At 58.0% G+C, this 13,520-nt stretch overlaps 2 protein-coding genes across 2 annotated transcripts; one reads left to right on the top strand and one right to left on the bottom strand.

The window, feature by feature from the left end:
• Positions 1 to 156: 156 nt before the first annotated feature.
• On the bottom strand, positions 157 to 1,095 carry A1Q1_00908 (uncharacterized protein; the record flags this gene model as incomplete). Its single annotated transcript, XM_014325531.1, has 1 exon — positions 157 to 1,095. The coding sequence occupies one exon, from the start codon at positions 1,093 to 1,095 to the stop codon at positions 157 to 159; it is 939 nt and encodes a 312-aa protein (XP_014181006.1).
• Positions 1,096 to 8,417: 7,322 nt separating this feature from the next.
• On the top strand, positions 8,418 to 12,957 carry A1Q1_00907 (Rab GTPase activator; the record flags this gene model as incomplete). The annotated part of the gene is made up of 2 exons (XM_014325530.1): positions 8,418 to 8,494; positions 8,550 to 12,957. The coding sequence occupies 2 exons, from the start codon at positions 8,418 to 8,420 to the stop codon at positions 12,955 to 12,957; spliced, it is 4,485 nt and encodes a 1,494-aa protein (XP_014181005.1).
• Between the last annotated feature and the right edge of the window lie 563 nt (positions 12,958 to 13,520).

Here is a 13,520-nt window from a genome sequence, read left to right as displayed (position 1 = left end):
TGGCAATGCTAAAACCACAACCCCGGAATTGTAACTAAAGCTCCCCTGGCTCTGCAGGGGGAAGATGGATGAGATGACGTGCGTGTGTGGATCATGATGCGTGTATGTGGCAAACAAGTTGGTTGCAGAAGGAGACGGGACGAAAGGTGAAGAGCCTCATGGCTGCTTCTCGAAGCCGCCTCGTAGGCTGTCACCGCGGAGGCTGTCCATATCGACCGTTCGCTGTTTCCGCAACGCGTTCTCCTGGACGGCCATGTGGAGATTAGACAGGCTCTGGTTGATGGTGCCGTAACCTGCGCTGCTCTCCGCCAGCTCATACTCGCCCTCGTGTCCGCTAGACGACGTGCCCTCGAACTCCGTTTCGGAGATCTGACGGAGCTTGGGCTGAATCTTGTGCTCGGCGAACTCGGGGTTGATCTGGTGACTCTCGACGTACGTCTCGGTTTGAACGTGGATGGTTGCTGGGCCAGCCGGGAAGCGGTTGCGACTGCCGAGACGGAATTGGCTGGAACGCTGAACGGTTGCCTGCTCAAGCGTACGGTTCAGACTCTGCCTCTGATTCAGGACGTAGACCATTCCGATGATGTAGACGTAGCCTTGAATGAGCTCAAAGAACACGGCATACCATGTGTCACGCTGGATAATGATGTCGATGAGCAGAGCAAGCGCGAGGATGGTAGGCGGGAGCTGGGACTCGCACGCAACTCTGATCAGTCGACGGACGATGTAGTCGGTCTGCTCCCATTCGGATCGCGACTGGTACAGACCCCAGAGAGCTGTTCCGGTGATGACGATGTCGGTTAAGAACATTCCAACGACCCACAGGAAGCCGAAGAGGACGTAGGTGTCGTCGAGGTAGGTCCTGCTGGCCATGCCTTTGACGCAGATGCCGACTGATCCCACGAAGGAGAGGAGGAAAGGCATGATAGCCAGGCCGATGAAGATGTTGGAGCGTCCGGTGACCTTCCATGCCCGCTCAGCGTAGAACAACTGTACGCCTGCGGCCATGAAGAAGTCGAGCAAAGGGAACCAGGCGACCCATCGGTAGTCGATCAGCGTCGTGTACTTTCCGTAGTTGAACCCGAAGGTGTACATGACGAGACAAACGGAGCTAGGAGGTCAGCCGACATTCGCTCGTCAACCTGGAAGAGTGTAGCTTTGGCAAAATCTAGGTACACCAGGTACCGCGCCATGGAGCAGCGGGCGCCACCACATCGCCCCACTCGCGCCGCACAAGATCGGTAGGAAGCCTGGGCGTGGCCCAAGCGACCCCAGAATCTCCAAATCGAGAGCAACTCACATGAGCCATACTAGTGTGCCGATGAACGTGGAGAAAAGCTGGGTGGAAGTCAGCACTACGCGTCGTGAATGGGGTTGCTGTCGGCCGACGCCACAAAGTGCCATTCCGACCTCCTTGGTGTGCTAATTGCAACCTCGGAATGCCTGCTCATGCATGCTTCTTGCAAAGGAGGCAGGATAATGAGCCGTGTACTCACGAGAACCATTCGGACCCATCGCCGTTCGTGCTTTGCGCTTTCGCTGGTCCCCCAGTTCATGACAGACACCACGGCAGCGCCAAAAAGCCAGGACTGAATGATGATCCTGCGACAGTTAGAGTTACTGCAGACCGCCAAACTCACCCCATGATCAGTGGTGTCAGCATGAGGCCTGGCGTTTGACCGTTCAGCGTGAGCCACATCGCATCTTCCTCCTCTTGTGTCCACTCGAAGGGCATAGGCATCGTGGAAGAGGTGGAAGGGTGAAGTGTGCGAGGTTTGAGGTTGACGTTGTCGATGGAGGAGGGGGGCGGAATGAGAGATTGGCAGACTAAGGATTTGTGACCCAAAGATAACAAACAAAAGCGAAGGCGGTCAAAACGTGATCGCACGGAGCAGGTCGCGTCGTGAGGGCCGTGGGTCGTAAGACGGGGAAAACGAAGCGTAGGAAGCAGGCTAGGGCGTGTATTAGGACGGAGCGGATTGGGGAGGCGAAATGGGAAACCGGTATAGGTTCGGAGAGATGCGGTATGGATGGGCGCTTGCAGTCAGGTGCCGAAGCGCTTTGAGGCGAGGGAGGTTCTGTGACGGCCTGGTGCTGGCTCGTGTGCGTGAGGCAAGGGTTCGGAATGCGCAATGGTCAGGCCTGTCCGGCGAAGATGAAGATAGATGAACGAAAGTGGGCGCGCTGCCGCTTGGTGAGAACTTAAGTAACCTTGCGGCGCGCAAGAAGGAGGAGGAAAGAGAGCGACTGGTGTGAACAGAGCAGAGCCCCAGGCAGTAGCTTATTTCTCTTCCTGCTCGTCCTCCTTCTCGATGCATGCGATGGAGCATTGCGGGATAGACGCCTCCGGCAATCCTACGCCATCCTAGGAAACAAGGAAACCCAGGTCCGACGGCAGTTGGTGCGGGACGCCTGTGTTGTAGCTCGCCTGCTAAACTCTAGTAGCTCGACGAGCAGTGATAGATAAGGGCTTGCCTCCGTACCCCCAGGTTGTGGCTTACTCTTCCGACATGGGGCTTACCGCGACCACCCAACCACCGGTCGAAGCTGGACTGTTCTCCCGTTCTGGGCCGACGCGGTTGCACGAGTCTGGCGTTATTCGCATCACCTGCATGGTTGAACGTGGGCACTGAGTGATGCTCCGGAATCACAGGGGATCCTCTGCGATTCTTTGGAAGTAACTCCTGAAAGCCGCCGACCTGCATCCAATGCTCCTCGTAGCCTGTTGGCTCAGCTTGGCGCCAACGTTGATGGAGGCGTTCGCCTTCATGCCGAAGGCTGCTGATGGGATTGAGGTTCAGGGAGGCATTGAAAGGGCACATGAGGCGTACCTGCGCACTGGCCCCTCTGGCTGGCGCGTCCTCGCGCGAACCCTAGTCCGACACATCTTGGTTCAGCGCTAACGGCGAAGTCAGATTCAGGCGATCTGTGCGAGACTTGCGGGCGCGTACGGCGAATATCGGCACGTCCCACCAGTGAGCGAGAGAGAGCGGGCGAGGGAATCGTCGTTGGCGCATGCGGAGTGCGAGTCGGCCATCTGTAGACCATTCTGGCGGTCAGCGGCTCGTGATCGTGGTGGCCGTTCCTCGACGCCTCGATCTCCTGGCCCCATGCTTTCTCTGCATGCAGTAGCGCGATCCCCTCCTCCCAGTAGAGCAGTCTTTGTGTCTCGCGCTCCCAGTGTTCAAATATCGGAAGGGCTACGTGACACGCGCGGCCCTCATCCCCATCTCCCACTGGCTCCGAAGTTCCCGCCGTGCAGGAAAGCAGCACGTCCATTACTTTGCACATGCGTAATCTCCGAACTCGAGGCCCCAGACCTGTGGGAGAGGGATGAGTACGGGTTTGCCCGGCTGACTTGACGCTGAAAAGACGAGCAGCCCCGGCTGAACCCTCAGTGTCCTGTCCTAACACGGTCCGAGCCACGCCACGGCTACGCCACCTGGCCGCCTTGTCGCCGACGGCAGGCGCCACCCACTCCCGCTTTCATGTGTCAATGCACCCAGTGCTGGCTGGTCTCTGCGGCCTCCACTGACCTAGCGTTAGCTGCGTACATTCGTGTCGTCACTAGCGGCCAAGTTCTCTGCAAGTCGAGCAAAGCGTAGCTACTGAGTGCCTAGGTTGGGACGTTGGGAAGCGGACCTCTCAGTTCTTCCTCGATAGTGTTGATGCAACCTGGCTGCGGCCGCTAGAGGCCTAATCTCCGATTCTGTGCGTCTTCCTGTTGGAGGGGAAGTGTCCCAGTATCCAGGCCAAGAGCTTCGGAAAAGATCCGGTAGGTCGTGCGTGGGGTTGGCGGCGTAGACTGCAACTATGATGATCTGGTAGCCAGGCGGCCATGCTGAAGTCAACGCGGCTTGCAGGGGAACATCGGCATGGGGTACGTGCGGTGGTGGCTGGGGCTTTGGGCAGAGGCAGAGGGCCTGCTGGCGCAAGGCGGAGGCTATATACGGTCTCAACCGGGGCTGTGACCGCTTTTGGTGGTCCTAACGCAGCATGCGTCGCCGGTGAGAGTTTTACGCATTGTACCGTCAGTGCTACGATGATCGCATTCGGAGTGTGCAATACGGTCTCGGGCACAGTAGGCAGTCGGCGGCGCCCCGACCCTGTCAGCGCCCCGGCTCGGAGCGAAGGCCGGTCGATCCTCAGCAATGGGCCGATCCCCCAACCATGGACTGACTGCAATGCGAGGGTATATAGGACTTGAGATCTCCCCCAATGCCGGGGCAACGATCGCAACGTGTTGTCTTCATCACCTGTCATCGGTTTCCTGTGCTCTCTAAAGTCATCGAGTGCAGCCCAGAGCTGCTAGGGCTACGAATGTCGTTAACGGCAGACTGACTACCAGATCTGACCGGATTTAACCTTCACTCACTGCTGCTTAGAAATAGACATCGTAACTTAGAACTGCCAGTGCATCGGATTCAGAGCAGATGCGCCGGAAGCACAATACTCATTATCCAGCTTGACCAGCGCTAGCGGCAGCACCAATCCTGCACACGATTCTGTACTGGCAATGCACGGAGTCATGGCCACGGCAGTAGACATGTGCTCCGAAACAGCCAGCAGACGTCGTACACCACCTCACTCGGGTTAGGGTTGACCCTTCCGCCCTCCGCGCCTGTGCCTCCTCTGTCCGGCAACTCTGATATGTGCAGGTTTACTCGATGGAGGCCGGAAGGAGGATATGTCGCCCCCATTAGCCGTGCGATGATGTGACGACGGAACGGGTTTGGCGGAGAGCGGAGTAACAGCTCGCAGACTTCGACGGACGGCAGGTCAATGGTCCCTGCTAAACAGCAAATCCCAAGGAAGACGATCTCGGAAGGGGATTGACGACACGCTGCCATTGGGCAAGAAAGATTGAGCTTACCTCACCATTACCTACAGGACGCACGCCCCGCGGGCCACAGGAAACGCCCAGGAAGCATACATTCGCGATCGCGGGAAAGGTGATCTCTTGTGCTTTCATGCATAGCGATCAACCTAACTCCAGCTGGGCTTGGTACACCCTCGCATCGAGTGAGATGGGCCTCGTGGCGCATGAGATGGTCTGGCCTCGACCCAGCTGCGTCCACCTTGGCTTTAGGCTCAAGCTCTCAAACTGGGTGATGGGAGCTCTGATGTCCCATCTTCCCACCTGCGTATTGCCGCAAGCAGTGCCAGCAGTGGATCGGGTGATCCCACGTTGCACTGGACCTGCCGTGAGATGCGACTGGTGAAACGTAAATATAGTTACGCTGGAACCGGACCATGCGGGCTGGTACGAGAGCTGTCACGGCTGCACTCTGTGCGTGCAGTCGGCAGGCTGCCCGAGCTGAGACTCGATCCGAGGATGCTCGCAGGCGAGCGGGCCGTAAGCGTGCGCAGTGCGTGCGGCGGTCCAACGGTGCTGCAGCCGGAATGCAGGATCGCTGGTAAAGAGCTCTGATAGTCGCATCCTGGAACAAGAGTATCCGTCAGACCGAGCCTACGGATGCACTACGGTGGATCACAGGGAGAGTTGGCGTACGTACTCTTCAAAGGCTACTTGCTGCGCTCGCGAAGCAACAGCGAGGAATGAACAAGATCATCTCATATGGGAACGGTAGGATACAAAGTACAAGATCCGGTCAGGGCGTCCAGGGGGACAGCAATAGCGGGACTGAGCAGCGAGGGGCTCTTCGAAGCTGCAGCTGTGCTGGCAGAGAAGCATTCGAATGACATCGACACTCAAGTCCAGAGACTGCAATTGAGCGTGCATCACCTTAAACTCTGTTTTGGCACGCTGTTGTCAGCTGGAAGGCGGGATGTCAGAGCGAATCCCAGGGAGAGGGTCTTGGTGACACAGCAAGGTTTACCCGCCGTCGAACCACTGAAACGGGCCCAACCCCCGGCCATATAGCCCAGGGGTGTGCACCAGCACGGGACAGCGCGCGCGCGTTGAGGACTCGAGGAAGGGTGTAGGATCTTCAATCCGCCTGCCCGTGTCGTACATTTCGCGACTGAATAGCAAGAAGCGGTTCTGGGCTTTCCTTTTCTTCCTTAATGGCCCATGCAGCCCTTCTGAACAATTTGGAGGACATGTCATGCAATTCAGTCGGAGAGACAAGAGAGACACGCGCGCACGTCCAGACGCGTCGCGCCTTCTCCGGCACTGGTCGCACCGGTGACCACCCTGCACGCGCGACGCTTGATATTCTCCTTCCGTGAACTATCGCAGCTTTGTGCGTTCAAGCGGACAGAACCCTCGCATTTCACACGACCCTTGCACCACTGTCACGGTACGCTGAGGCACACAGGTCGCGCCGAAGAGTCATCACCGCTGAGCAGTAGAGGCGGTCTGTCGGTTTCTTGAGCGAATGGCCAGGGGTTCCAGCACGATGGCTAGACAGCTCGACCGCTGTGATAGGTACTTCGTGTAGGAGGTTCGGCAAGTGACCGAGCCCTGCGTATTCTCTATGCTAACTGCCATCAGAGCTCGCTCTTACGTGAAGCGGGTTTGTCTGTCCAGGACCGATTCGGCTGCCTCGGACGTTTCGCTCCTGCTCTCGAGGATCGCTTGGCCAGACCTGCGTTCCTTCCCATACTCCGCGTGCTCACGCGCTTCCAGGGGTCCGCCGTCCGCCGTTCGCCAGGTTGCCTCGAAGTTATGTCGCGGGAACCAACCTATCTAATCACTTTCTTGCTCGACGGTGACAGACTCAAGGAAACTCCCCCCAGTCACACTATATGCGGGTTGTACCCAAGACGTTGCCGTTAGAGCCTATGCGCCATGGGCTAAGCCATTCCCTGTGAGGTGGAATCTGGGGTAGTACTTTCGTGCATGCAGCCTTGCTCCTCTGCGCATACATTGCAGCTTGCCGCGGGGGGAGTCGGGCCTACGTGAGGGGGCGCTGCCGCCGCTTTCTGTAACAATTGGACGGACGGGGATATGCATGAGAGAGGCGTGTTAAATGACGCATGCGTGTCCTGTGAGTCCTGCATCGGCGTCAGCATCTCGGGAGGGGGTCGGCCCATAGTCCGCTGTTGTACACCTGTTGTAGTCGAGCGTCTTGTCGAGTGCCAAAGAGGGTCGATGAAGACATGAGGGACGGGGGGAAAATGAGGGCGTTCGAAATCGAATGGGACGTGATGCGTGGTTAAAGGAGAAGAGGGCCGTGAGGGTCTTCAAGGTGAGAGGCCCCGAGGGCAGAGGCGCACCGCGCACCGGGGGAAGAGAGAGAGAGAGTGAAGACGTAAAGGGGCTGCAGGGAGATCAGGATCTTCTGAGGGATGGTGAGGGATGGTCAGGATAGCTCGAAAGCTTGTTGACAAGACTGTGCCTGGTCCCTCCACTAGATGGGGGTCGTTTGTTCCTTGCGACTTGTCAGCACTCATCTCTGTCCACTGCACTCGCACTTGCGACCTCTCCAACGACGACCCCTGGCTAGACGTACCGCGTGTTGTGCGTTGTTACATCGAGTCTGCTTCATCGCCCCTCGTCCCATCTTGTCTTGCACAACGCTCTCGCAGCTCGGTGGCTGTAAATCACTCGCAGGCCGCTGAATTCCAAGTCGGCACGGCCTCACTGCGACAGCCCGCGCACGCGTGCCGCTCGACCGCGACCGACCACCACACCTCAACTTGGCTTCAAGCATACCACGCTCAACCCAACCTACGCGACCCCAACGACCAGCCAGCCATACGACCATCGTTTTCCCTTTCTCCCTCTCCCCCTTCATCTCTCCCTCCTCTCCACCCTCTACATCGCCTCCCTCGAACTCTCCCTGCACGACTGCGACTAGCACCTCTACCGACCAACTCACTGTGTCCTTCCAACACGACTGTCCTTCACTCAACACACGGACCTCCCCACACTCCCTATCACCGTTGCATGTGACCCTCGCTGTTGTTCGTTGGTGCTTCTACCAGGTGAACACCCAGCGACACTGTACGTCTTTCGTCGTTCAACCCGCGAATCTAAGCTTGTCCGCTATCGGCCATCGGATTCGATAGAAGGCAGACTCCAGTGTTCCAGAGACTCGGCCTTATATCACCTTCGAACGTTTACCCCCTCCCCCCACACACAAACACACCGAAACAACAAAAGAATCAGGCATTCTACACCCAAGCGTCCCGTCCGATTGTCGTTCAACTCAAGCCCTGCCCCAGCCGAGCCGTGCACACGCCGGACGCCGGACGCCGCGATCCTGACCCAGATCTCTCAGTTGGGAAATTCAGTGGCGGTCTCTTGCGCAAAGGCTGTCTCATCCAAGTCCTTCGAACGTCGGCACCACAGCCGCTCGCCCGCGCTCGTGTCACATTATCCTTAGCAGCCAAAGCGCAACCGAACACGCCACAATAACAACCAAGACATCGTCGACGACCTCTGTGTTCTTCACACCCTTCGCCGTGTGTGAGCGCCGACCGTCGGACCGCGACCTCGACTAATCAACATGCGCCGCCTGAATCAACGAGACGTCGAGTCGCTGTACGCGCACGCTTCTCGCGGCGGCATCGGCCAAGGTACAGCGTAAGTGTCGCTAACGGCTCTGGTCCTACCTCGACCGGCGTGCTGACTATCATAGGTTGACCGATTGCGTTGCCGAGGGTCCTGACCAGCTCATGTACATCCAGGGCGATACGTTGACGATACTGAAGGACTCCGGAGACTTCATCTTAGCCTGCTGTGAAGGCGAGGTTGGCTGGGTCAAACGCGAGAACGTGAGCTTCGATGCGACTGGTCCGATAGCGAGCTCCAGTTCGCCGAGCGCTGAGGAGAAGTACCCCGGTACTCCGCGGGACGCGCACCAGACGTTTGTTCCTGCAGATGCGACTTCCGGGCCGTTCAGCGGCGAGGAGCACGGATCGAAACGACTGAGCCGAAAAGCAGTTCCTCCTGCCCTTGTGCTGAACAAGTCCTTCAACACGTCGAGCCTGTCCAACTTCGACTTCGCGTCCCCCTCTCTGCCATCCCCGATTGCCAGCGACGAGGCTACAGTGAGCTCTGCGACGCGAGACGTCTTCCCGGAAGCTTCGATTTACTCCCCACAGCAACATACTGGGCGTATCAAACCGATTGCCGAGGAGAGCCAGGAGTCACTACGAGATATACGCAGGGTCACGTCGTACGGATCTGACTGTAGCGACCGCAGCTCTGGCTCCGGACGGATAGGCGGCATCGTTTTGGGCAACATGTCCAGAAGACATTCTGGTGCGTCGCCCTCTGGACTGCCGATGCTGACCGTTCCAGTGACGTCCGAGGACGATCGCGAAACAATTGTCAGCCCTACACCTGAGGCTGCGGCAAATCTGTCTTTGTCCGCCCTCGGCGTGTTCCCTTCACCGACATTACCCCCAACACAGACTCAGCAGGCTTTCAACCGACTCGCACCTGTGTTGACCGTCCCCAAGCGGCAATCACTAGCTGTCGAAACATCGCGGACAAGTGTCATGTCGAGCGAATCAAACGAGACAGAAGTCATGAGGATGGAGGATGTCAGGGAGGACGAGGAGCGTATCTCGTTCGACGGTACAGCACGATTTGCCTCTTCTCCTCCAGTGACATCGCGACCCTTCCAGCCGATCAAGGCTCTCAATCTTTCGGCTTTCTCGCTGGGCGAGTACCGGGATGCGGCACACGACACGACGGAGCAGATGTCCCCATCCTCGCTACACACATTTGGAGGTGACGGTCTCATGTCCAGCGAGCTTCTTCTGAGCCGTGATCCGCCAGGCACATTGTCGCCCGACCGGACCGGAGCGACATTCGGATTAAGTGCGGACAGGACTGGTACTAGCTTCCTCGACTTAGACACGAGTGGGCCGAACTTCCGACTGTTTGAGGACGGTGTCGAGATTCCTCCGCTGCCTCCTTATGTTTCGCAACCTCATCCGTCTGAGACTATCATTGAGGAGGAGCAGCTGGAGTTGGACACACCGAGAGCGAAGAGTACACCAACTTTCGCAGACACGGAAACGATGACTGGTTCTCCAGAATCGAAGCGCACCGTGCAGGGAAGGGGAAGCGTGTACGGATCAGAGGAGACCGTTCTCGATACTCCGCAGTCCCTTCCCCTTGCCGGCTTCTCGCACGCGCCCGCGGTTGGAGAAGTGCTGTCGAATGGAGCACATGTCAACGGCTCGGACTTGAATGAGCAGAACACCTTGGCGCCTTTCCCAACGGAAGAATCGTTCAAGCCCAATGGTCTTCTCACTCCGGCCATGTCTTCTGTGTCCCTCTCGCCTTCGCTCATTACACCCGGATCACCGAACCCGAACGAAGACCGATGGTCCATCGACTCTCGGTATATGGCCAAGGCAGCTATGCGAAACAACTTCTACGCTCTCGGCCACTCGCCCATGCTCACTGTGGTTGAGCGCCAGAAGCTGGAAGCCAGGTTATCGCAATTATCCATGATGTCGGGTAACAACCGGAACAACACCGACTCGTGGGTCCTAGTCGAGCCCCCGACACGGGGGGTTGCGCAGAATGACCCCAACTCTGCCACATTACCGACTGATGAACCGCCAGCAGGATACGAATTTGCGCCGATTCAGACCCCGACTCTGCGATCGTCGTCGGAGTCGCCCAACCGGTCGTTGACAGCGGTATCGCCTCCTACGGTTGCGCGGAAGACGCCGCCGCCACCCCCCATCCAGACGGGTTCGTCTCCAGACAGTATCGGACGACCGCGTAGCCGGCCGCGACCGTTAGCCATTGTTGGCACCCCAGTGGGGTCAGGCCAGGCGCAGTATGCGGAAACCAGCGGGTTGAATAGCAACCGCCCGTTCCGTCCTCTCCCAAGCTTAAACTCGTCGCCCTCCGCGCACCTTACGAAAAACGACCACCCATCTGGAGCGTCGCCTTCCCTGCCAGAGTCGGTTCCGTTCCGTCCACTTCCCGAAGTTCCAAAGGCGCCAGCCATACGGACTCAAAGCCCTGAGAACGTCTCACCTTCGACCCAGTTACGTCAGCTTCCCCCAACCCCGACAACCCATCGGGATCAGCAAGCTGCATTAGGTCTAGGCAAGCCCGCGCGCAATTCAAGCTCTGGAAGCAGGCCCCTTCCTGTCCCCGGCGATGTTCAACGTAGCATGACTGCGCCTCAGGAAACTATTATACGGTCCGACAGTCCTTCGGTCATCAGCGACGATTCTGGAGGACGGGCTGCCTCCCAACCAGGTGAAAGGATGTTCAAGGTGTCGCGTGTTCCTGTACCGCGAGTATCGATGGATCAAGAGGCCGCTGTTACACCAAGGGCGTCGCAGTTCCCGCAGAGTCAGGCCGCGCAGTACGCCGAGTCCACTCGTCGTGCGATGACTCCTGTGAAACAGTCGCTTATCAGTGTCTCGGCTCCCGTATCAAACCGGCCTTCGCCCGCACGGCACTTGGCCTCTCACCCTGTTGTGAACGGATGGAGCTCATCATCAGAGACGGAGCAACTCAGTGATCAGCCCATCTCTAGCACGCCCCCCACAGTCACGAGGTCGCGGTCCAAATCGATCTCGGCTGGTATCGCAAAGGCGTTCGGCAAGGACCGAAGGAAGGCGTCGCTTGACATCTCATCCCCGCTCCCGAACGTGTTCCGCATCTCACCTCCTCGCGCGTCAACGTCGTCCCGCAATACCGACGGTCTGCTTCGTGTGGGTGGGAACTCGTCGTCCCGCTCAGACTCCGGCTCCATCGGCGACTCCTCAGCCGGGGGCTCGGTGACCTCGATCCATCACTTTGGTAGTGACATTTCTTCTCCTACGGCGCGGACGTCAATCCAGAAATCGAGGTTCCAACCTCCCGTATCGCACCGCGATTTCGAAGACCCAACCGTCAAGACTGATGGTATGGAGTTCCAGATGATTCAGCCGCCTCGACGCCAACTCGACCCACCGGCAATAAAGCTGAAGGTGGACTCCAGTAGCCTAGGGCTGTTACCTCCCGAGGAGATGGCAGGCCTTGAACCGCCCGGCTCCACATCGAGCAGCAGCCATGGGCACAGCAGTCTGGAGAGTGAAGAGGCAGCACCAGAGATTGATGAGTGGGGTTTCCTCGTCTCTCGAAGCCCGACACCTGCGCTCTTTCACACTAGAACCAGCCCCGAAACCGTGCGCGCAGCTGAGCAGAAGTGGCTCAATATCATTGCGACACCACTGTCTCACGGCCAGCAACCGCCCAAGAAGGTCCGCCGCTTGGTTATCGAACAGGGTGTCCCCAACTCTTTGCGCGGTCGTGTCTGGGGCTGGTTCATGTCTAATGGCATGAACGGGCGTGTTGGCGGGTTGTTCCAGCGTCTCGTCTCTAATGAAGCGGGGCCGTTCGACGACCAAATCGAACGCGACGTCGCCAAGGTCTACTCTGACCACTCTGCGTTCTGTAGCCGCGACTCTCCGGGCCGCGCCGACCTGAGAACTCTTCTACGTGCCTATGTGCACTTCGCTCCCTCTGGATACCACTCCGAGCTTGCCTTGATTGGTGGTGCTCTGCTGATCCACGCTGTGGTTGAAGACGCCTTCTGGCTGTTGGCAGGATTATTCAACGGTGTACTCAAAACGTACTACGTCAAGGACCGCAGCGGGTTCCGTGTCGATCTGCACGTCTTCGCCGGCATCCTGCAAGGCTCCGAACCGAAGGTTGCGCAGCTGTTCCGCGACGTCGGCGTGGCGCCTCATGATTACTTGCAGCCTTGGTGGATGGGTATGCTGATCCGATGCCTCCCGTGGCCGACCGTGCTTCGCTTGTTCGACGCTGTCATCTCTGAGGGCCCCCGATTCCTGCTCATCGCATCGCTCGCCGTCATTACGTTGTCGCGTGACCGCCTCCTCGCGCTGCCCCGCAATTCAAAGGTCATTCTCAACTATCTGCACCACCTGCCGCAGGACTCGCTCATGCTTCCGGACACGTTCATGCGTGCGTGCGATCAAGTTAAACTTCGAGATGACGACCTCAAGAAGCTCCGCGCCTCGGTCAAGGATCAACTTGCTGCCGCGGGGCGCGAGTAGACGTATGTCAGGACCCATGAGCCTCACATTGCCCGAACCATCATCGCGACCGATCGGCTTGATGCCGCGTCGTTCAATCATAGACCGATCTCTGCCGCCCCCCTCCAACGAAGGCAGCCGACCTACCTATTTTTGCATTTGCCAGCTCAATGCGAGTAAGAGTATACACTACATTGTGTCTGTGCTTTACGACCACGAATTTACAATCTATCTCATACGCCATCTATACTTGTATCATGCATAAGCAATTGTTCTCTTGTACTGATCTAGCAAGCGGTAGGAGGGTAGTCCGGGATGTCCGCTACGCACTGCTCTGTGTGCTTTTACCCTAGAGTGGGTTGGGGAATTTGGGAATTTGCCACCGCAGAAATAGAAAGATGGCGCTGGTCTTGGGTGAGCGGTGAGCGTTGGTGCGGTTGAATGAAGGTCCGTCACTCGTCACGCACGTGCCAGAGCCTCTATTTTGAGCGATCTCAAGCCCTTCGCTTCGTCTCCAGTTACGCCTTCCTCGACTTTTCCATCTCACATCCTCATCGCGACACCTCTCATCTTGCGTCAACGCG

This window comes from Trichosporon asahii (genome assembly GCF_000293215.1).
Source record: "Trichosporon asahii var. asahii CBS 2479 unplaced genomic scaffold scaffold00038, whole genome shotgun sequence".
Classification (NCBI taxonomy): domain Eukaryota; kingdom Fungi; phylum Basidiomycota; class Tremellomycetes; order Trichosporonales; family Trichosporonaceae; genus Trichosporon; species Trichosporon asahii.
This window is presented reverse-complemented; position numbering and strand designations above follow the sequence as displayed.